This window comes from Budorcas taxicolor, chromosome 3, assembly GCF_023091745.1.
Source record: "Budorcas taxicolor isolate Tak-1 chromosome 3, Takin1.1, whole genome shotgun sequence".
NCBI classification, from domain to species: domain Eukaryota; kingdom Metazoa; phylum Chordata; class Mammalia; order Artiodactyla; family Bovidae; genus Budorcas; species Budorcas taxicolor.
The window spans coordinates 9,095,297-9,118,334 of record NC_068912.1 but is presented as its reverse complement, the minus strand read 5'-3'; the positions used below and the strand labels follow the sequence as shown (position 1 = coordinate 9,118,334).

The 23,038-nt window shown below is 44.2% G+C and overlaps 1 protein-coding gene across 1 annotated transcript; it reads right to left on the bottom strand.

Moving 5' to 3' along the window:
* Positions 1-879: 879 nt before the first annotated feature.
* On the bottom strand, positions 880-11,022 carry LOC128045286 (intelectin-2-like). The gene is made up of 8 exons (XM_052637783.1): positions 11,011-11,022; positions 10,720-10,783; positions 10,008-10,118; positions 8,816-9,063; positions 8,334-8,492; positions 7,813-7,933; positions 6,425-6,528; positions 880-1,032 (listed from the first exon to the last, which is right to left on the bottom strand). Exons 1-8 carry the CDS (start codon positions 11,020-11,022, stop codon positions 880-882), a joined length of 972 nt encoding a protein of 323 aa, XP_052493743.1.
* Positions 11,023-23,038: the final 12,016 nt, after the last annotated feature.

Sequence of the window (23,038 nt, the reverse complement as noted above, 5' to 3'; positions counted from 1 at the left end):
AGAGGGCATGGCATCTCCTTACACTGTCGCCACACTGCACCCTGAGCATCTCTTACATAGGGCGGCTCCCAATTTTTATCTTTTTATAATACACCATTCACCAGTTGTTTCTGAGTTCTGTGAGCCACTCTAACAAATTAGTGGAACCAAAGAAGGGATTCATTGGACCTTCAAATATATAGCCAGTCCTTCCAGACTTGCAACTGGTGTCTGAAGTGGGGGATCCAGGGGGCAGATCCAAGGACTGAGCCATTCACACGTGGGATCTGAGGACTTCTCATAGTAGATTGGGTCAACACTGAGTGCAATTGTACGACCTCCACCTAGCTGTCAGTGCATTTCTTGGAGCTGAGACAACCCTCCCCAACACACACACATTGCAATTCATACTAGAATCATTTTAGGGACAATGTCTTAACTGTCAAAGCTAGAGAAATAAAGGAAATGGGTACTCTCAACTATCCAACTTTTTTCCTACAGAATCTAAATAATATTCATCTTTTCTTCATTATGTTTCCTTTGAGAGCTTGATTTGACTAGCCAATAACCATATGGCAGGAAAAATTAATGAGAAAAACTTTGCCTTGCTCCTCAGTCTTGCTCGGGATTTGCCTAGAAAGACGGACAAACTTGTGTTCTGGGACCTGAGACTAGGAGTTCCCAACTCAGAAAGTCTAAATCAAAAGTCACCAGAATAAGAGGCATTATTTTAATACATCTTCCAGGGGTCAGTCAATTTGTAAAAAGAATTCAAAAAATCTTAAGAGTCACAAATGATGTAATTTATTCTCCTTTCCTTGTTGGAGAAAATGGAAGCATTTTTCCATCTCTGAGTTTCTGGACTTTGGAGCTGGGTTCCACATCTCATACATTCAAGTCTCAGCGGTAGAAGAGGAGCACAGCTGCCTCAGTGATCTCCCGGCTGGAGCTGTAACCCCGGTGAGTGCCGTATCCATCCCAGTCAAAGGCAGAGAAATCCCCACACTGCGAGGGATTGCCCTCTGGGAAGAATCCTCCTCCACCGATGCAGTGCTGGGGGACAGAGAAAGAAGACACAGTGAGGGGTTGGCTGTGGATACCACAGAGATCTTAATCTTTAAATCCCCTGGAATCTTTGGTCCTCCTCCTACGTGGCCTTGACCATATCCTTGCCAGAAATCCTCCCTCCAGTGGACTCTGAAATCATGTCCTTTCCTGAATTCCTTTCTACCTTCCTTCATATTTATTCTCAGGCCTTTTAGCTCACCCTTTTCCCTCAACTGATTCTCCCAAATGCTATTCCCCACGGTTCTGGCCACACCACAGTCTCCTGATGATGGCTCATCCTTTCCCATGACTTCTGCTAGTATCAGCATAATCATACATTGTCAAGAGATTCCTAAATCTCGGAAGTCAGGTCCATATTGTCTGTGTTTGAAACCCCACAGCAACTGCAGCCGCATGTCTCCATCTACATATCGCTAGATCTGACACTCCAGTTGAGCAAAACAAAGCTAATTCTCTCTCTTATTGGCCTTGAACACCCTGGCTCAGGTTCTCACCATTTCACATCTGCAGCTTTACACCTGCCTCATTGCCTCCCTGCCCCTAATTCCCCTGCTCTTGGATCCGTGTCCTCCACCTGGTTATACATCATATTAGAAACATCAAAGCTGGTCAGGTCACTCCTCCATTCAAAATCCTCCTATGAGTCACATCTTCTACCACATGAAATCTACACCCTGGACAGAATGGGAAAAGGCCCTGCTTACCCTGCCTCCTTGGACTTTTCCAGCTTCGGCTTCTGCTTCTAACTAAATGCACAAGACCGCTCAAGGGCCCTTCAACACCCCCACGGTCTCTCAAACACCAGTGATTCTGAAAACGCTAGTCACTCATGCTAGACAGCCATCTTTCTGCCCTTGTTACTTGCTGAACTCTACACACAGCGTTTGAGATTCAACGACAATGTCAGCAACTTGGAGAATCGGCTCTGTGCCCTCATTAGAGGTAGGAGCTCCTACATTTTGTGCCCCGGGCCTCATGTTTGTGTTGCTGTCACAGGTGACGCCACGTTGCAGTCGTGCACTTGTGTCTCCATCCCATTCAGTCTGATTGCCGTCAAATGACTGTCAGCTTGGCATGTCTAACATCAAGCACTTTGTGGGCACCCTATCATGTGTTTTTATGGAATCAGTGCTTGCAAGGGTACATGCAAATGAGCACGAATGAACACGATAAGGCCCCATGGAAGCCAATGTCGGGGGCGACACATCCCACCCCACTCCCAGGGCCCACACCTGCATTATCCTCAGAATCGTAACCTAAGGGCTCTTTCATGAGGACACAGCTGCCTCACTTTGACTGACAAATGGGCAAACATATTTGAGGGGGGAAATGAAGACGTCCTTCAGGGTCACATTTCTTAGACTGACAGGTGTGAAAGGAAGAAGGCCTAAGTGAATGTTCTCCCCCCATACTTCTGACATCCTCTTCTTCTTGGCCCTCCAGTCTCCAGCCAACAAACCTATGGTGTTCTCTTCTACAAGACTGGAAAAAAACAGATACCTAAACTTCTAGAATTTACTAAGAATATTTGAGAATGTCTTTGTGACCTCAACAAACAGAAATACTTCTTAAACACAACATAAAAATGCTAATCATCTATGAGAATATACTTAAATTGAACTTCAATACAGTAAATTATGTCCAGTGGTCAAAAGGTATAAACTTTCAGTTCTGTTTTCCTGTTCATGCCACGCATGTTATGGATCTCAGTTCCCCAACTAGGGATCCAGTTGGGCCCCCTACAGTGTGAAATTGATCTTCAAAGCATCAGGAATATAAATATGAAGATGCAGGCAGCGGATCAGCTCCACGGTAGACGCTTGGTTCCAGGGTGGTGGATTCATTCCAGGGTGGCCAGCGGCAGTGGTGAAGGCTAGTGCCCCCTGCTCCTGGGAGTCCTCCAGCATCAGCTCCAGCCTTCTCCGGACCCACTTCCCAACCACTTCAGCAGGGCCTTTGTCTCATCTCCCAGCCATGTACTGACCAACATCTGATAGCCCGGGAAGGTTTAAACGTTCAGTGTGGACTAGCAGTAGGACAGCCAGGGCACTGAGCATGTCATCCAGCTACGCTGAGTGGCTAAAGCACATGTCCCTGCTAATAAGGGCCTGAGAAACGTAGTCCACTGGAGAAGGGAATGGCAAACCACTTCAGAGTTCTTGCCTTGAGAACACCATGAGCAGTATGAAAAGGCAAAAAGACATAACACTGAAAGATGAACCCCCCCAGGTCGGTAGCTGGCCAATATACTACTGAGAAGATAGAGAAATAGCTCCAGAAAGAACGAAGAGGCTGAGCCAAAGCGGAAATGACACCCAGTTGTGGTTGTATCTGGTGGTGAAGGCAAAGCTCAATGCTGTAAAGAACAATACTGCATAGGAAGCTGAAATGTTAGGTCCATGTGGTCAAACAGGAGATGACAAGAGTGAACATGGACGTTTTAGGAAGCAGTGAACTAAAATGGATGGGAATAGGAGAATTTAATTTAGACGACCATTATATCTACTACTGTGGGTAAGAATCCCTTAGGAGAAATGGAGTAGGCCTCAGAGTAAATGAAAGAGTCTGAAATGCAGTACTTAAGTGCAATCTCACAAATGACAGAATGATCTCATTTCGTTTCCAAGGCAAATCATTCAGCATCACGGTAATCCAAGTCTATCTCCCAACCACTAATGCCAAAGAAGCTGAAGTTGAATGATTCTATGAAGACCTACAAGACTTTCTAAAACTAAAACCAAAAAAAGATGTCTTTTTCATCATGGGGACTGGAATGCAAACATAGGAAGTCAACAGATATCTGCAATAATAGGCAAGTTTGGCTTTGGAGTACAAAATGAAGCAGGGCAAAGGCTAACAGACTTTTCCCAGGGAGCGCACTCATCATAGCAAACACTCTCTTCCAACAACACAAGAGACAACTCTGCACATGGACATCACCCGATGGTCAGTACCAAAATCAGATTGATTATATTCTTTGCAGCCAAAGGTGGAGGAGCTCTGTACAGTCAGCAAAAACAAGACCTGGAGCTGATCATGATCAGATCATGAGCTCCTTATTGCAAAATTCAGGCTCAAATTGAAGAAGTAGGGAAAACCACTAGGCCATTCAGGTCTGACCTAAATCAAATCCTTTATGATTATACAGCAGAAGTGACAAACATATTCAAGGAATTAGATCTGATAGAGTGCCTGAAGAACTATGGATGGAGGTTCGTAACATTTACCAGAAGTGGTGACCAAAACCATCCCAAAGAAAAAGAAAGGCAAAGGCAACATGGTTGCTGAGGAGCCCTTACAAACAGCTGAGAAAACAAGAGAAGCAAAAGGCAAAGGAGAAAAGGAAAGATAGACCCATCTGAATGCAGAGTTCCAAAGAATAGCAAGGAGAGATAAGAAAGCCTTAAGGGCCTTAGGAAGCATCACCACAGACAAAGTTGGAGGTGATGGAATTCCTGCTGACCTATTTCATATCCTAAAAGATGATGCTGTTAAAATGCTGCACTCATTATGCCAGCAAATTTGGAAAATTCAGCAGTGGCCACAGGACTGAAAAGGTGAGTTTTCATTCCAATCCCAAAGAAAGGCAGTGCCAAAGAATGGTCCAATTACCCTACAATTACATTCATTTCACATGCCAGCAAGATATGCTCCAAATCCTTCAAGTTAGGCTTCAGCAGTATGAGAACTGAGGACTTCCAGAGATGTACAAGCTGGGTTTAGAGAAGGGAGAGGAACCAGAGATCAAATTGCCGACATAACGCTGCATCATAGAAAGTAAGGCAATTTCCAAAAAAAAAAAAAAAAAAAAAAAACCTATGCTGCTTCATTGACTCTGCTAAAGCCTTTGACTGTGTGGATCACCACAAACTGTGACACATTCTTAATGAAATGGGAATACCAGACCACCTTACCTGCCTCCTGAGAAACCTGCATGCAGGACAAAAAGCCACAGTTAGAACTGGACATGGAATGATGGACTGGTTCAAAATTGGGAAAGGAGTACATCAAGCCTGTATGTTGTCACCCTGCTTATTTAAGATATACCCAGAGTACATCATGCAAAATGCAAGCCTGGATAAAGCACAAGCTGGAATCAATATGGCCAGAAGAAATGTCAACAACCTCAGATATACAGATGACACGACGTTAATGGCAGAAAGTGAAGAGGAACTAAAGAGCCTCTTGACAAAGTGGAAAGAGGAGAGTGAAAAAACTGGCTTAAAACTCAACATTCAGAAAACAAAGATCATGGCATCTGATCACCACTTGATGGCAAATAGATGGGGAAAATGTGGGAACAGCGTCAGATTTCATTTTCTTGGACTCCATAATCACTACAGACAGTGACTGCAGCCACAAAATTAAAAGACGCTTGCTCCTTGGAAGAAAACCTATGACAAACCTAGACAGTGTGTTAGAAAGCAAAGGGTCACTTTGCCGACAAAGGTCCCTGTAGTCAAAGCTGTGGTTTTTCCAGTAATCATTTATGGATGTGAGAGCTGAACTATAAAGAAGGCTGCGAAGCAAGAATTGATGCTTTTGAACGATGATGCTGGAGAAGACTTTTGAGAGTCCCTTGGACAGTAAGGAGAGCAAAGCACTCAGTTCTAAAGGAAATCAACCCTGAATTTTCATTGAAAGGATTGGTGCTGAAGCTGAAGATCCAATACTTTGGCCACCTAATGCAAAGACCTGACTCATTGGGAAAGACCCTATGCTGGTAAAGATTGAGGGCAAGAGGAGAAGGGGACGACAGAGGATGAGATGGCTGGATGGCATCACTGACTCAATGGACATGAACTGGAGCAAACTCTGAGAGATAGTGAAGGACAGGGAAGCCTGGCATGCTGCAGTTCATGGGCTCACAAGGAGAGGGACATGACTTAGCAACTGAACACCAACAACAGCGGAATTCCAGAGTCCTCATCACTGGACCACCAGCGATGCTCCAAACCTTCATGTATAAAATAAGTCCTGGGGGTGTAATGTACAGCAGAGTGCCACTAGTCTAATACTATATGATACACTGAAAAGTTACTAAGAAGGTAGATGGTAAACCTTCTCATCACAAGAAAAAAGAATTTGCAGCTGTGAGTAGTGCTGGGTGTCGGCTAGACTTGTTACAGTAATCATTCATAATATATAAAAATATAGAATCACTATGCTATATACCGGAAACTAATATAATGTTATAGATCAATTGAATCTCAATTAAAAAATAATAGCTACAATTTAAAAAGTATGTCTACAAAATGCCAGAAAAGAGTAAAAATGCAAGCTCCATGAAACATCCCAGACAGGTACACACACACACACACACAAACATACACACACACACTCGCCCGCACAAGCCAGGGATCATCCCCAGACTCACGTGCTCAGTGTTGCAGCCAGTGACTCTCACCCCAGCGCACAGGGCATGGGCTGCTCTCTCGTTATTAAACACCCTGAACTGGACAAATCCTGCAACAAATTCTCCTGGAAACGAAGAGGCAGAGAAAAGGCCAAGGACTCAAAGGACGAACTGGAAGTATCTTCCCTTTGACCAGCCCCGCAATCCCCTAAATCAACAGGTCAGGTCACAGCCAATCTGTGGGCATAGAGCCCAGCACTTTTTCACAGTGGCGGCTGCATCCTGGCCTTGAAAAGGGAAAGAAGAGACCCTCCCTCCATCTGGGGCAAGAAGACCAAGGCTCGGGCTCACAAAAGTCACTTGTCTGTCTAACGCTCATAGGAGAAGTGAGAGTCCCCTGACAGATCAGCAAGAAGACCTCCAGAGGTTCAGCAGGAATAGCAATGATCAGCAGTGACCATCGGTCTCTGCTGGCACACTTCTCATCCAATTACTGTGACTTTAAAGTAAAATGACTCTTATTTTCCCACCAAAGACAAGTTCTGTGGCTTGATCGTGCTTAAAAAGGTCTTCTTACAGTAACAGCTCTCCATCATAACAAACACAAATTTTCCTCATTACTTTGCAAGTTGTTCTCACCTGTGCACATTAATTAGCTTTTAACTTTGTAAGATTCTTACAGTGACTGAGGAAACTCAAATCAGGGCTCTGTGACATACTAGAGGGGCAGAATGGGGTGGGAGGTTCAAGAGGGAGGGGACATATGTATACCTATGGTTGATTCATGTTGATGCATGGCAGAAACCAACACAATATGGTATTGGTTTAAAATAAATAAACTAAGGGGAAATTAAAAATAAATAAACTAAGGGAAAAGAAGAATCAAACCGGGTTATTAGTTAAGAAGCCTGAGCTTATAGTTTTTTCATGATGGCTACATAAGAAAAATCCATGTCACATTCCTAGAAAACAGCTTGGTATATTGTACTTGTTTAATAAATGCTAAGGATCAATAGGGTTACAGGAGATCAGCCCTGGGATTTCTCTGGAAGGAATGATGCTAAAGCTGAAACGCCAGTACTTTGGCCACTTCATGCGAAGAGTTGACTCATTGGAAAAGACTCTGATGCTGGGAGGGATTGGAGGCAGGAGGAGAAGGGGATGACAGAGGATGAGATGGCTGGATGGCATCACTGACTCAATGGACATGAGTTTGAGGGAACTCCGGGAGATGGTGATGGACAGGGAGGCCTGGCGTGCTGCGATTCATGGGGTCGCAAAGAGTCGGACACAATTGAACGACTGAACTGAGCTGAACTGAACTGAAGGATCATTAACTTTTCTTATTTACACTTTCCCGGAGAGTGCAGAGAAGGGTTGACGACTGGGCTTTGGAAGCAGATACTCACCCTGACAATATGGTGAGTAATAAGATGCAGTTTTCTCAGCATCACCAAAGTCATAGTCAACAGGAATGGCTGGGCCATTGTCAGTCAAGCAATTCCCTGCTCCGTATTTCACTGGGTATTTCTGCAGGGATCCAAAATACAGTTTGCGGAAGACAATAGAGATACTGCCATTCTGGGCAGTAGAGGCTTTAATACCCTCATGTGGCATTATTCAGGAATCAGCATGAATAATACTGGTGTATTTCCCCCCTGCCACCCATAGCTAGGACCCTAACCAGCCTCAAGACCCCTGTCCTTCTCACTCTCTACCCGCCCCCAATCCTCTCCCCTAGGCTTCTTCCCCTGTCTGGCTCACAGTTCCTCTGGAAGAGGCAGCACACTAGTTCATAGTGACCCAGAGGTAGTAGACAAGCAGAGGCCCTTGGTGATATGGACAGAGCAGACTTACTCCCCAGCCCAAACACGTGACCCCTGCTCACCAAAGGCAGGGTCCCCAACCCCCAGCCAGCAGCCCCATGTACCTGGTAGAGTCCAAACAGATTATGCCCCAGGCTCTGGAAGAAGCCCGTGTTGGTGTGGTACCTCAGCAGGGAGCTGTTCCTCCAGTGCTGCAGAGGGGACTTGTTGGGCACGTGCCAGATGCCCAGGTCCTGAGCTTGAATGTCGTAGTAGCCAGGGTTCTGCAGAGGGACACACACTCAGCCTGACCAGCCCAGGAGGTGCTACCAGCCAAAGACCCACACACACAGTCCTCAGTGGAGCTGAGAGCTCAGGTCTGCAGGGAAGAGGTGCCCAGCAGTACCCAGACCCCCACTTCCCTCCAGCAGACATGAGGCCCCACCACACAAACAGCCTTGGTGGGAGGAATTCGTCATTCAAGACATGGACTTCTGTCTGTCATCTTCTCCAGCCCCACCTCCACCTCCCCGTCTCTCGCCCTCCCTTCCACAGGCTCTGCTCCGGCCACACAGCTCCCCATCCTTTCCACCTGGGTGCTCAGTACCTTGTAGTCATCACTGGTGGCGGCCTCTGCAGACCCAAACGTGTTGTAGTTGGCCCAGTTGCCGTCCCCCTCTGGGTAGTCAGCCCTGTTGCCCTGCTGACTAGACCAGCGATCGCCCACCGTGCATTTCCCACGCATGTTGTTCTCATGGATGCTGGCCACCAGGGTCCAGCCGCCACCCCCAGAGGTCATGTCACAGAAGGTCTGGTAGACGACACCATTCTCAGTGCGGAGTTGATACAGGCCATCTGCAGAGGAAACCAGCCAGAGACTCCCCTGTCTGAGAGCACAGGGTCCATCTCAGACTCACAACCACAAAGACTCTGGGAAGTCAGAAATGTATCCTGAAGGCTCCCACACACATCCGCTTGTTGAGGACAGTTCTCTGTGGACACTGACTGCCTTTGTTCCATGCTACCTTTTCAAAGACTTCGGTGAGCAAACATCCTAGGAGACAGAGATCTATCTCCCTCGGGACAGAGCCTTCTTCTGGCCAGAAGAGGCCAGAAATCACACCTCACCACATCTCAAGTCTACATCGGGATGTGGCCTCTGCAACTCAGAGGTAAGGGCAGGCATGGTCGCTGCCCATTATATGAGATTCAGATTCCCTAACTGCAGAGTTCTTCTTTGTACTCAGCCCCAGAGAAAATAAACTGTCTTATCCAAAAAGGCTTACATTTGCTTGACGAACCCAATTTAGGAGCCGCTTGGCAAACAAACTACATGGGCAGATATCTCCTGGCCCTTTTCACATCACTGGGATGGGACGAGACCCAGAACATCACCACAGGAAAAGGCTGATGCCCTGGCTACTTCTGTCATTGTGAGTAATCAAGCTCTGTGTCTCTGCCTCTGGAGGCTCGTGTTTTCTACCAGAATCTATGACACTAGGGAAGAACTAACTTCTCAGCTTACAAGCAGGGAAAAATCTTACACTCACTGGAGCTATAGTCATCAGGCTAAGACTCACCAGAAACACCACATTCTGCTTGTGTTCAGAAGATCATGTCTCCAACAACTAGGTTGGACCCAAAACCCTCAATATTCTCAATAGAAATCTCCTGGGCTGGAAGCTGGAGTAAGGGCAGACAGGAGCGGTAGGCACATCCCTTCATGATCTCCATGACCAAGATCTGTTTAGCTAAAAAGTGGTTTAAAGGAAAGGATGCTGAGTTGGGTTATTACTCACCACCTGCTTTACGACATCTTTCTTTGATTTCCTTGCAGCTTCTTGGAAGGAAAGACAGGTAAGGAGCACGGATTTCCTCCTCCCAGCTCTTCACAACAGAAAGCGTCCCTGCTAGAGGATGTGAGGATAATTCTGTTTCATGCCGCTCACACCACCCTTCTAGGCCATTGGCTCCTAGCCCCTTCCCACTTCACAGGCTCATCACTAGGCTGTGAGGCCCCAAGGGTCAGGAGACTCGCTGACCACAATCTACCACATACTCAACACTTGCATTCTTCTCCACAACCAATTAAACTTAAAAGCTCTCATTATGCCTACTGTGATCAACGGAATTGGGAGGATGAAGACTAGGGAAGGACGTTCCCTGAACCCAGCCCTGACCACCAGGCACCCTCTGGTAACCCCAAGGCCAAGGCCATAGGAGCAGGAGCTGCTAGAAGGAAGCACAGTCTTCACCACCATGGCTCCCCTGAGCCCCCTCAGCCACACAGAGGCACCGATGGAGCCCCAGGACAGGCCTTAGCCTCAGACCGCACATCCAGAGAGACCAGCAATCAACACTCTGGCCACAGCTCAATTTGGCTGCAAAGTGTGGCTTCTCTGCACCTCCACGACTCCCCCTCTAGGCCAGGACTTCAGCATCCAGCCTGGTTCCACTCTCTGCTCCACTGCACATCTGAGCTGATGAAACTGCTGCTCCTGAGTGACTTACCTGCACACGGCCCTCTGGTGGCCACAGAGAGGAACAGCAGGAGGTAAAACCTGACTCCTGTCCCCTAAGTAGAAAGGCGATGCACACAGTCATTGGCTGGTTCATCCTTTCGCTCCCTTCCATCCTTTCTCTTTGAACTCCCTGAGTAAGGAGAACTCAGATGGAAAGTAATGGGATTCTGGGCACTCTGGAACCTCCTGGATTAGACCCCACCCCATCCAACCCTCAAATCCTTAAGGGGCCACAGGCTCCTTTCTCTGAAACTCCCCATCCCTAAGACCAAGACCAGACCTCAGCTGGCATTGTGGCTCCCCACACACTGGGATCCTGTCTCGGGCTCAGCACAGAGAGATAGCCCTCTGCTTCCTTCCTCACAGATGCCAGGAGCTGAGAGCACCCAACCAGCAGCAGTCTCCGAGCTACTGCCTCTGCAGGGAGGTCGGAGGTAGATAAAGTGCTGAGCATATGGGCCCTGCCCATCCCAGCCTACTTTGGGCTGCAGGCCCCGCCCTCGAGCATTCTTCCTTTGAAGGTTCCTGAGCCTCAGGCCCAGGCAATGAGAAGGAATTGTCACTGGCTGGAGGGGCAGGAGGCAGCACTCTGGGTCACACAGGTGACACTCACACGGTGCTCCCTTCCACAGAAGCCTCTGGGGATGGACGGGACCTCACGGTTCTCCCCTGCAGCCTGTGCTGCTCCCGCCTCAGTCAGATGCTCCCGGGCCTCACACACCTCCGTCAGGTCTCATCCTTCCAGTCTCTCCTGAGACTTCTCCATGAAGCCCGCCCTGACACCCCCACCCACGGAGAAGCTGATGGATACTCTCCTGTCCTACTAAGGCCTTTTTCCAACCCCTAATTATGTGATGTCACACTGTCATCTCTTTCTTTTATTTGTTAGGGCTTAGAAATAATTGAAAATTTACAGAATGTGGTAAAAATAAAAATAGTTCATAAACACAAATATAGCTTTTACCTAGATCCACCTGTGGTTTATGCTATCATATATACCCTCTCTCTGTATTCATACACAAACTTACACAACACTTTTTTTCTGAGCAAAGGCTCGTTCCCATAGGTAAGTCTGTATTTTATTAATAGAGATATTCTCGTATATCACCACAGTGCAATTACCATTAACTCTTTTCAGTATAGCAGTGTAACTTACTAGGGTCCACCAGCCTGGGAGTTCCACTCAGCTCCACTAGCATCCATAGTAAACTGAAATTTCTCTGGCGTTCATTCCCTCCCAGTATTAGGAGATTTCTGGTCCACATTTGAAGCCCACAATCCCCAGGGTATGTTCTATACCTGCTTACAATGTTCTACAGCCCCATTCCACACCCACGCCAGCCCAACTCCTTTCAGCACTGTCCACTGCCCAGACTCTGGCTGACCACTGACCCTATGATACCTCATTTCCGCCACCTCTGCTGCTGCGGCTGCTCTGAGGGATCAGTTGCTGGTGTTCAGGACATTACTTCCTCTCATTCCTGGGCCTTCAGCAGCAACTCTCTTTGCTGTCCAAGATACAGGAGCCATCGTGCTTGTTCAGTGCAGAGGAAGGCAAATGCCTTACACATACAAACCACTATCTAATCCAAGGCCTGGTGTGTTATTAATAACTTACCCTTACCCGTGCACTCTACTATATCACAACCATCTGAATTTGTTTTCAGAGAGGACAGAGGTGAAGAGAGAGATGGAGAGAGGACTGACCTATCTCCCATATATCTCTACTGTTTGCTACAGCCATAGGGAAATGACCACTAATATGGCAGAAAGTGAAGAGGAACTAAAAAGCCTCCTGATGAAAGTGAAAGTGGAGAGTGAAAAAGTTACCTTAAAGCTCCACATTCAGAAAATGAAGATCATGGCATCCAGTCCCATCACTTCATGGCAAATAGATTGAGAAACAGTGGAAACAGTGGCTGACTTTATTTTGAGGGGCTCCAAAATCACTGCAGATGGTGATTGCAGCCAGGAAATTAAAAGATGCTTACTCCTTGGAAGAAAAGTTATGACCAACCTAGATAGCATATTGAAAAGCAGAGACATTACTTTGCTGACTAAGGTCCGTCTAGTCAAGGCTAGGGTTTTTCCTGTGGTCATGTATGGATGTGAGAGTTGGACTGTGAAGAAGGCTGAGCACCGAAAAATTGATGCTTTTGAACTGTGGTGTTGGAGAAGACTCTTGAGAGTCCCTTGGACTGCAAGGAGATCCAACCAGTCCATTCTGAAGGAGATCAGCCCTGGGATTTCTTCGGAAGGAAAGAGGTCAAAGCTGAAACCTCAGTACTTTGGCCACCTCATGCGAAGAATTGACTCATTAGAAAAGATTCTGATGCTGGGAGGGATTGGGAGCAGGAGGTGAAGGGGATGACAGAGGATGAGATGGCTGGATGGCATCACTGACTCGATGGATGTGAGTCTGAGTGAACTCGGGGAGTTGGTGATGGACAGGGAGGCCTGGCGTGCTGCTATTCATGGGGTCGCAAAGAGTCGCACATGACTGAGTGACTGAACTGACCTGAACCACTTAATCAGGGAATTTCTCAGGTAGTCATTTGGGTTGTTCACTGTGATTAATTCTCTTCTTTCTGGAGGCACAAGAAAGACGATGCCACTTCTCTATGAAGTTAAATGGGCCATGGACTTGTTCTAGCCAAATAATGTGAGCAGAAAGGGTCAGCTTCAGGCTGAAGCCTTTACCAGGCAGAGCACAAGTACACACCATCCTTTTTCCATCCTCAAAATAATGCAAATATGGGGCCCTGGCTTGGTGGTACATTTATGTCTGACGAGGAAACTAATCTTCGAGGTTGGAGGGATGGCGTTCTGTGTTCTCTTTTAGGGGAAATGCTAAATGCGTTGCCTGTGGTGTCTCCAGAGGTGTGTGATGTACAGACTGCACTGTGGCGTTAAAGACAGACCCCAGGGAAACAATGTCAGCACTGCGTGTCAGCTGCCTTGGTTCTGTCTTACAAAGGAGATGGTCTGGGAGGAAAAACGGTCTGTTTGGCAAGGAGAGATGAAAGGAATAACAGATTCTGGGTCTTCAGCAGGCAAACAGTGTGGAAAATTTTCTTCATAAATCATCCTCAACAAGGGCACACACACATGCACACACATAATAGCTCCTAACACCTGTTCCATGTGCACCTCAGTAACGAGCAAGTATTTTCCTGTTTGGTATCCCAGGTACAGGGCTTCCATGGAGGCTCAGACAGTAAAGAATCTGTCAGCTGTGTGCGAGACCTGGGATCAATTCCTGAGTTGGAAAGATCCCCTGGAGGAGGGTATGGCAACCCACTCCAGTATCCTTGCCTGGAGAATCCCATGGACAGAGAAGTCTGTGACACCTACAGCTCACGGTGTCACAAAGAGTCAGACACGGCTGAGTGACGAGGCACAGCGTGTCCCATGTAGAATAAGCTGACTAGTTACACAGGCCCAACATAGCAGCTGAGAAATATTGCTGCTACATGATATCAAACTGCTACAATTTGACTAGTAAACTTTGAGGGAATAAAGCAACCTATTTGGATTGAATCACCTTCCAGATGTTCATTCTTTGGCATCAACACATGGTATCATCCTCTGCTGAATACTGTCTCTAACATGAGACAGTTGAGAATATGTGGCCAAAGGCATATTCAGTGACCTCTACCAAAAGGATAGGTATGTAGATGGGGAAAAAAAAAAAAAATAGGATACGTAGCTACTAGATGACACCTTAGAAAGTCCGAATACCTCGGCCGGGGAAGGAAGGGTTGGGTCTATAACTGACATTCTGAAATACAGTGTGCCTAATATCCAAAATCCTAATATTTGGGGTAATAACATGTATTACTGGCTTTTTAAAAACTATGAAATCTGAATTTATGTAACAGTATATATCTTGAGGATCACTTTGCATTAAATTTTCAAACTGAAAATTCTACAGGCCTTTAATGTTACCATAATGTTACCATATCTATTCTCACTTAAAAGCCCATCCTGATTTTATCTCAGTAAGTACACTAGCATTTCAACGTTACAGAATATCACAGTGTACTGGGATACTGAGAGCTTGTTTTGTAAAGAAGACTGAGAGTCAAAGAATTGATGCTTTTGAATTGTGGTGCTAGAAAAGACTTTTGAGAGTCCCTAGGACAACAAGGAGATCACCAGTCATTCATGAAGGAAATCAACCCTGAATGTTCATTGGAAGGACTGATACTGAAGGTGCAGGTCCAATACTTTGGCCATTTGATGGGAACAGTGGACTCACTGGAAAAGACCCTGATGCTGGGAAAGATTAAAGGCAGAAGAAGAAGCGGGCAGCAGAGGATGAGATGGTTGGATAGCATCACCAACCCAATGGACATGAGTTTGAGCAAATTCTGGGAGATAGTGAGGGACAGGGAAGCATGGCTTGCTGTTGTCCATGGGGTTGCAAAGAGTCAGACATGACCTAGTGACTGATCAACGGCAACAATGGGGTACTGAAAGCTTGTTTTGTACTCACAACTTCCAGGTGGCAGACCCAGGTTTTAGACCTACACGTAGTCTATTCTTGCAGTTGCCAAATATTCTTACTCCCAGATGCCTGTCTTTTTCTTTTGTAATTAATCTGTATCTATTGAGTAATGCATTTCCTTGCCATTCTCAAAATATAAAATATTAGCTTATAGATATGGGAAGCTATCAACCCTTTCCTGGGAATTGCTATAAGAGAAAAATAAATATTTGACTGCAATGTTATCAATTATAAAATAAAGGCTTGCCTCGAAATTATGAAAATATATTGGAGGAAGTGGTTGATTCTGTCATGGGGAAAGGGAGGTAAATCTTTTTTCACAAAGAAATCATTGACTCCAGTGTATGAACAATATCAAATATTTAGACTATAATCTTCACGACCCAGATAATCATGATGATGTGATCACTCATCTAGAGCCAGACATCTTGGAATGTGAAGTCAAGTGGGCCTTAGAAAGCATCACTATGAGCAAAGCTAGTGGAGGTGATGGAATCCCAGTTGAGCTGTATGAAATCCTGAAAATTGATGCTGTAAAAGTGCTGCACTCAATATGCCAGCAAGTTTGGGACACTCAGCAGTGGCCACAGGACTGGAAAAGGTCAGTTTTCATTCCAATTCCAAAGAAACGCAATGCAAAAGAATGCTCAAACTACCACACAATTGCACTCATCTCACACGCTAGTAAAGTAATGCTCAAAATTCTCCAAGCCAGACTTCCGCAATACATGAACCATGAAGTCCCTGATGTTCAAGCTGGTTTTAGAAAAGGCAGAGGAAACAGAGATCAAATTGCCAACATCCGCTGGATCATGGAAAAAGCAAGAGAGTTCCAGAAAAACATCTATTTCTGCTTTATTGACTATGCCAACGCCTTTGACTGTGTGGATCACAATAAACTGGAAAATCCTGAAAGAGATGGGAATACCAGACCACCTAACCTGCCTCTTGAGAAATCTGTATGCAGGTCAGGAAGCAACAGTTAGAACTGGACGTGGAACAACAGACTGGTTCCAAACAGGAAAAGGAGTACGTCAAGGCTGCATATAGTTACCCTGCTTATTTAACTTCTATGCAGAGTACATCATGAGAAACGCTGGACTGGAAGAAACACAAGCTGCAATCAAGATTGCCTGGAGAAATATCAATAACCTCAGATATGCAGATGACACCAGCCTTATGGCAGAAAGTGAAGAGGAGTTAAAAAGCCTCCTGATGAAAGTGAAAGAGGAGAGCGAAAAAGTTGGCTTAAAGCTCAACATTCGGAAAACGAAAATCATGGCTTCTGGTCCCATACTTCATGGGAAATAGATGGGGAAACAGTAGAAACAGTGTCAGACTTTATTTTGGGGGGCTTCAAAATCACTGCAGATGGTGACTGCAGCCATGAAATGAAAAGACGCTTACTTCTTGGAAGAAAAGTTATGACCAACCTAGATAGTATATTTGAAAGCAGAGACATTATTTGCCGTCTAAGGTCCGCCTTGTCAAGGCTATGGTTTTTGCTGTGGTCATGTATGGATGTGAGAGTTGGACTGTGAAGAAGGCTGAGCGCCGAAGAATTGATGCATTTGAACTGTGGTGTTGGAGAAGACTCTTGAGAGTCCCTTGGACTGCAAGGAGATCCAACCAGTCCATTCTGAAGGAGATCAACCCTGGGATTTCTTTGGAAGGAATGATGTTAAGCTGAAGCTCCAGTACTTTGGCCACCTCATGCGAAGAGTTGACTCATTAGAAAAGACTCTGATGCTGGGAGAGATTGGGGGCAGGAGGAGAAGGGGACGACCCAGAATGAGATGGCTGGATGGCATCATGGTTTTGATAACGTGAGTCTGAGTGAACTCTGGGAGATGGGGATGGACAGGGAGACCTGGAGTGCTGCAATTCATGGCGTCGCAAAGAGTCGGACACGAATGAGCGACTGAAATGAACTGAACTGAACTGAGACTATAAGGGGAATTTAAACTGAATCATATATTAACAAAATGTCATCTAAAGATTGTGGCAGGTAATAATACTTCAATTGCTTGACATACAACATACAAAATTCTTTTCCCAAGAACTAGATATATTGAAGCTAAAGAAGTATATTATTCTGTGGTTATGGCCTTTCTATTTTGTTAGTGTTAAAATTCTTTCCACTTTGCTGTACACCTAAACTAACACAACAATGTAGATCAACTATACTCCAATGTAATTTTTTTAATGTCTTTCATGTAAAATGGTATGGATTATAGATGGTCAGTTTTAACTTCTTAGTCTTTAACTGACAAATTCGGTAACTTTATATTGTTTCTTATGAAGTAAATGAATTTTATGTAAGTAGTAAGTTTATGATTCTGTGCTGAGCCTAATCTAGCCCTGAAAAAACCAAAGTCTTCATCTCTAATGACCCAGTATTTGGGCAGGAGCACAACTAAACTGTCCTCCTAAATGACACAGAAGCAACCCTACAGAATTTAGAAAACAAGCAAAATTCTCAGCTTGGCAGAGACCAGTTCATTCCAAGAAGCTCATGGAAGGAGAGAAAGATAAGGGAAAGCTCCTTCACTCCTTACAAGGAAAATTCAGGAGCTGTTACAGTTTTGCAAAAAGTCTCCCAACCCTTTCCCTTTGGGGTTACATGCTTATTGTACAACTCTCTCTTCTTTCAGTGATGTCCATCTTTGCTTTATATATTTTGAAGGTCTGTTGTTCGTTGCATAAACGTTTATAATTGCTGTATCTTCTTGCCATATTGAACCATTGTTAATAAATAATGTACTTTGCCTCTTACAAATTTTTAAGTCTAATTTGTCTGATGATACGATACCATCCCTGCTCTCTTTTTATTGTCATTTTCATTGTTGTTCAGTCACTCGATCCTGTCCAACTCTTCTTTAAGACTCTATGAACTGCAGCAAGCCAGGCTTCCCTGTCCTTCACCATTTCCCAGAGATTGCTCAAACTCATGTCCATTGAGTCAGTGATGACATGCAAACATCTTGCCCTCTGTCATTCCCTTCTCCTCCTGCCTTCAGTCTTTCCCAGCATCGGGGTCTTTTCCAATGAGTCAGTTCTTCCCATCAGGTGACCAAAGTATAGGAACTTCAGCTTCAGCATCAGTCCTTTCAATGAATATTCAGGATTGACTTCCTTTAGGATTCACTGGTTTGACCCCCTTGCAGTCCAAGGGACTCCCAAGAGTCTTCTCCAACACTATAGTTCAAAAGCATCAATTCTTAAATGCTCAGCTTTCTTTATGGTCCAACTCTCACATCCATACATGACTACGGGAAAAACCATAGCTTTGACTAGATGGACCTTCGTCTGCAAAGTAATGTCTTTGCTTTTTAATATTCTGTCTAGGTTTGTCATAGCTTTCTTTCTAAGATGCAAGCGTCTTTTAATTTCATGGCTGCAGTCACCATCTGCAGTGATTTGGGAGCCCAAGAAAATAAAGTCTCTCACGGTTTCCTTTGTTTCCCCAGCTATTTGCCAAGAAGTGATGGAATGGATGCCATGACCTTTGTTTTTAGAATGGTGAGTTTAAAGCCAGCTTTTTCACTCTCCTCTCTTTTACTTTCATCAAGAGGCTCTTTAGTTTCTCTTTGCTTTCTGCCATAAGAGTGATGTCATCTGCATATCTGAGGTTATTGGTATTTCTTCCAGCAGTCTTGATACCAGCTTGCACCTCATCCAGCCTGGCATTTTGCATGATGTACCCTGTATATAAGTTAAATAAGCAGGGTAACAATATACAGCTGTGATGTACACCTTTCCCAATTTTGAACTAGTCCATTGTTCCATGTCCGGTTCTAACAGTTGCATCTTAACCTGCAAACAGATTTCTCAGGAGGTAGGTAAGGTGGTCTGGTATTCCCATCTCTTTAAGAATTTTCCACAGTTTGTTTCATCCACATATTAAAGGCTTTAGCATAGTCAATTAAGCAGAAGTACATGTTTGTCTGTAATTCTCTTGCTTTTTCTATGATCCAAGAGACATTAGCTATTTAATCTCTACTTCCTAAATTGAACTTAATGGATATTTATAGAGCCACAAGTTGAGCCTTGATAAATTTAAGAAAATCGAAATCATCTCAAGCATCTTTTCTGATGACAGGACTACGAGATTAGAAATAAACCACAAGAAAAAATTTCTGAGAAATACAAAGTTGTGGTGGCTAAACAACATGCTACTAAACAACCACTGGATCACTGAAGGAATGAAAAGATGCCTAGAAACAAATTAAAACAAAAGCTAAATGGTCCAAAACTCACAGCATGCAGCAAAAGCCGTTCAAAGAAGGAGGTTTATAGCAATACAATCTTATGTCAAGAGAAATTTGAAATTAACAACTTAACCTCACACCTAAAACAAGTGGAGAAAGAAGAACAAACAAAATCTAAAATTAGCAGAAGGAAGGAATCATCATAGTAGAAATAAATGAAACAGAGACAAAGAAAACAATTGCAAAGATCAATGAAACTAAGAGCTGGTTCTCTGAAAAGATAAACAAGACTGATAAACATTTAGCCAGACTCATCAAGAAAAAAAAAGGGAGAGGACTCAGATCAGTAAAATCAGAAATGAAAACGGTTAAGTTACAACCAACTCAATAGAAATACCAAGAATAAGAGACTACTGTGAACAACTGTATGCCAGTAAAATGGACAACCTGGAAGAAACGGACAAGCTCTTAGAAGGGTACAGTCTCCCAAGACTGAACCAGTAAGGAACAGAAAATATATGAACAGACCAAGCACTGAAATTGAAAACTTCCCAACAAACAAAAGTCTAGGACCTGATGGCTTCTCAGGTGAATTGTATCAAACATTTAGGGAAGAGTTATCAAACCTTTATCCCTCTGAAACTGTTCCAAAAAGTTGCAGAGAAAGGAAAACTTCCCAATTCATTTCATGAGGACACCGTCACCCTTGTACCAAAACCAGACAAAGATACCACCCACAAAAAAAGAAAATTACAGGCTAATATCACTGAAGAAGACAGATGTAAAAATCCTCCACAAAAGACTAGCAATCTGTATCCAACAATACATTAAAAACATCATACACCATGATCAAGTGGGATTCATCCCAGGGATGCAAGGAACTTGCAACAACCACAAATCAGTCAATGTGATACACCATATCAACAATTTGAATAATGCCACATGATCATCTTAATAGATGCAGAAAAGGCTGTCAACAAAATTCAGCACCCATTTATGATAAAACTCTCCAGAAAGTGGGCCTAGAGGGTACATAGCTCAACATAATAAAGGCCATCTATGACAAACCTACAGCTAGCATCATCAGTTCAGTTCAGTTCAGTCTCTGAGTCATGCCCAACTCTTTGCAACCCCATGGACTGCAGCACACCAAGCCCCCCTGTCCATCACCAACTCCCAGAGTTTACTCAAATTCATGTCCATTGAGTCAGTTATGCCATTCAACTATCTCATTCTCTGTCATCCCCTTCTCCTTCGGCCCTCAAACTTTACCAGCATCGGGGTCTTTTCCGAGGAGTCACTTTGCATCAGGGGGCCAAAGTATTGGAGCTTCAGCTTCAGCATCAGTCCTTCCAATGAATATTCAGGACTGATCGTCCTTAGGATGGACTGCTTGGATCTCCTTGCAGTCCAAGGGACTCTCAAGAGTCTTCTCCAACACCACAGTTCAAAAGCATCAATTCTTCAGTGCTCAGCTTTCTTTATAGTCCAACCCTCACATCCATACAACACTACTGGAAAAACCACAGCCTTGACTAGACGGACCTTTTTTGGCAAAATAATGTCTCTGCTTTTGAATATCCTATCTAGGTTGGTCATAACTTTCCTTCCAAGGAGCAAGTGTCTTCTACTTTCATGGCTGCAGTCACCATCTGCAGTGATTTTGGAGCCCCCAAAAAATTAAGTCTAACACTGTTTCCACTGTTTCTGCATCTATTTCCCATGAAGTGATGGGACCAGATGCCATGATCTTTGTTTTCTGAATGTTGAGCTTTAAGCCAACTCTTTCACTCTCCTCTTTCACTTTCATCAAGAGGCTCTTTGGTTCTTCTTCACTTTCTGCCATGAGTGATGTCATCTGCATATCTGAGGTTATTGATATTTCTCCCAGCAATCGTGATTCTAGCTTGTGCTTCATCCAGCTCAGCATTTCTCATGATGTATTCTGCATAGAAGTTAAATAAGCAGGGTGACAATATGCAGCTTTGACATACACCTTTTCCTATTTGGACCCAGTCTGTTGTTCCATGTCCAGTTCTAACTGTTGCTTCCTGGCCTGCATACAGATTTCTCAAGAGGCAGGTCAGGTGGTCTGGTATTCCCATCTCTTGAAGAATTTTCCACAGTTTATTATGATCCACACAGTCAAAGGCTTTGGCATAGTCAATAAAGCAGAAATAGATGTTTTTCTGGAACTCTCTTGCTTTTTCCATGATCCAGCAGATGTTGGCAAATTGATCTCTGGTTCCTCTGCCTTTTCTAAATCCATCTTGAACATCTGGAAGTTCACGGTTCACATATTGTTAAAGCTTGGCTTGGAGAATTTTGAGCATTACTTTACTAGCCTGTGAGATGGGTGCAATTGGGCGGTAGTCTGAGCATTCTTTGACATTGCCTTTCATTGGGATTAGGATGAAAACTGCCCTTTTCCAGTCCTGTAGCCACTGCTGAGTTTTCCAAATTTGCTGGCATATTAAGTCAGCAGTTCCACAGCATCATCTTTGAGGATCTGAAATAGCTCAACTGGAATGCCATCACCTCCACTAGCTTTGTTCATAGTGATGCTTCCTAAGGCCCACTTGACTTCACATTCCAGGATGTCTGGGTCTACGTGAGTGATCACACCATCATGGTTATCTGAGTCATGAAGATCTTTTCTGTATACTTCTTCTGTGTATTCTTGCCACCTCTTCTTAATATCTTCTGCTTCTGTTAGGTCCATACCATTTCTGTCCTTTATCGAGCCCATCTTTGCATGAAATGTTCCCTTGGTATCCCTAATTTTCTTGAATTAGAGCTAGCATCATACTCAGTGGTGAAAAGCTGAAAGTATTCCCTCTGAGATCAGGAACAAGACAATCAGGACAAGGATGTCCATTCTCACCACCTTTATTCAGCACAGTTTTGGAGGTTAGCTATAGCAATCAGAGAAGAAAAAGAAGTAATGGGAATCCAAATTGGAAAAGAAGAAGTTGAACTGTCAATTTTTGCAGAGGACATGATACTCTACATAGAAGATCCTAAAGATGCTATCAGAAAACTACTAGAGCTCATCAATGAATTTGGTAAAGTTGCAGGCTACAAAATTAATACACGGAAATCTATTGTATTTTTATACACTAACAGAGAAAGATCAAAAAGAGAAATTCAAGAAGCAATTCCATTTACCATTGCATCAAAAAGAATAAAATACCTAGGAATAAACCTACCTAAGGAGACAAAAACCTGTGCTTCGAAAACTATAAGATGCTGATGAAAAAAAAAAAATCAAAGAAGACATAAACAAATGGAAAGATACACCATGATCATGGATTGGGAGAATCAATATTCGCAAAATGACTATACTACCCAAGGAAATCTACAGATTCAAAGCAACCCCTATCAAATTACCAATGGCAGTTTTCACAGAACTAGAAACAAAAAAAGTCTCAAAATTTATATGGAAACACATAAGACCCCAAATAGCCAAAGCAATCTTGATAAAAGAAAAAGGGAACTGTAGGAATCAAGCTCCCTGATTTCAGGCTATACTACAAAGCTACAGTCATCAAAACAGTACGGTACTGGCACAAAAATAGAAATATAGC

Coding starts and splice junctions, on each gene's coding strand:
- LOC128045286 (XM_052637783.1), bottom strand. Junction 10,119..10,719: donor CACCAGAGGGCCGTGTGCAG/GTAAGTCACTCA, acceptor CACATCCTCTAG/CAGGGACGCTTTCTGTTGTG. Junction 1,033..6,424: donor CTGGCTGCAACACTGAGCAC/GTGAGTCTGGGG, acceptor TCTGTCCCCCAG/CACTGCATCGGTGGAGGAGG.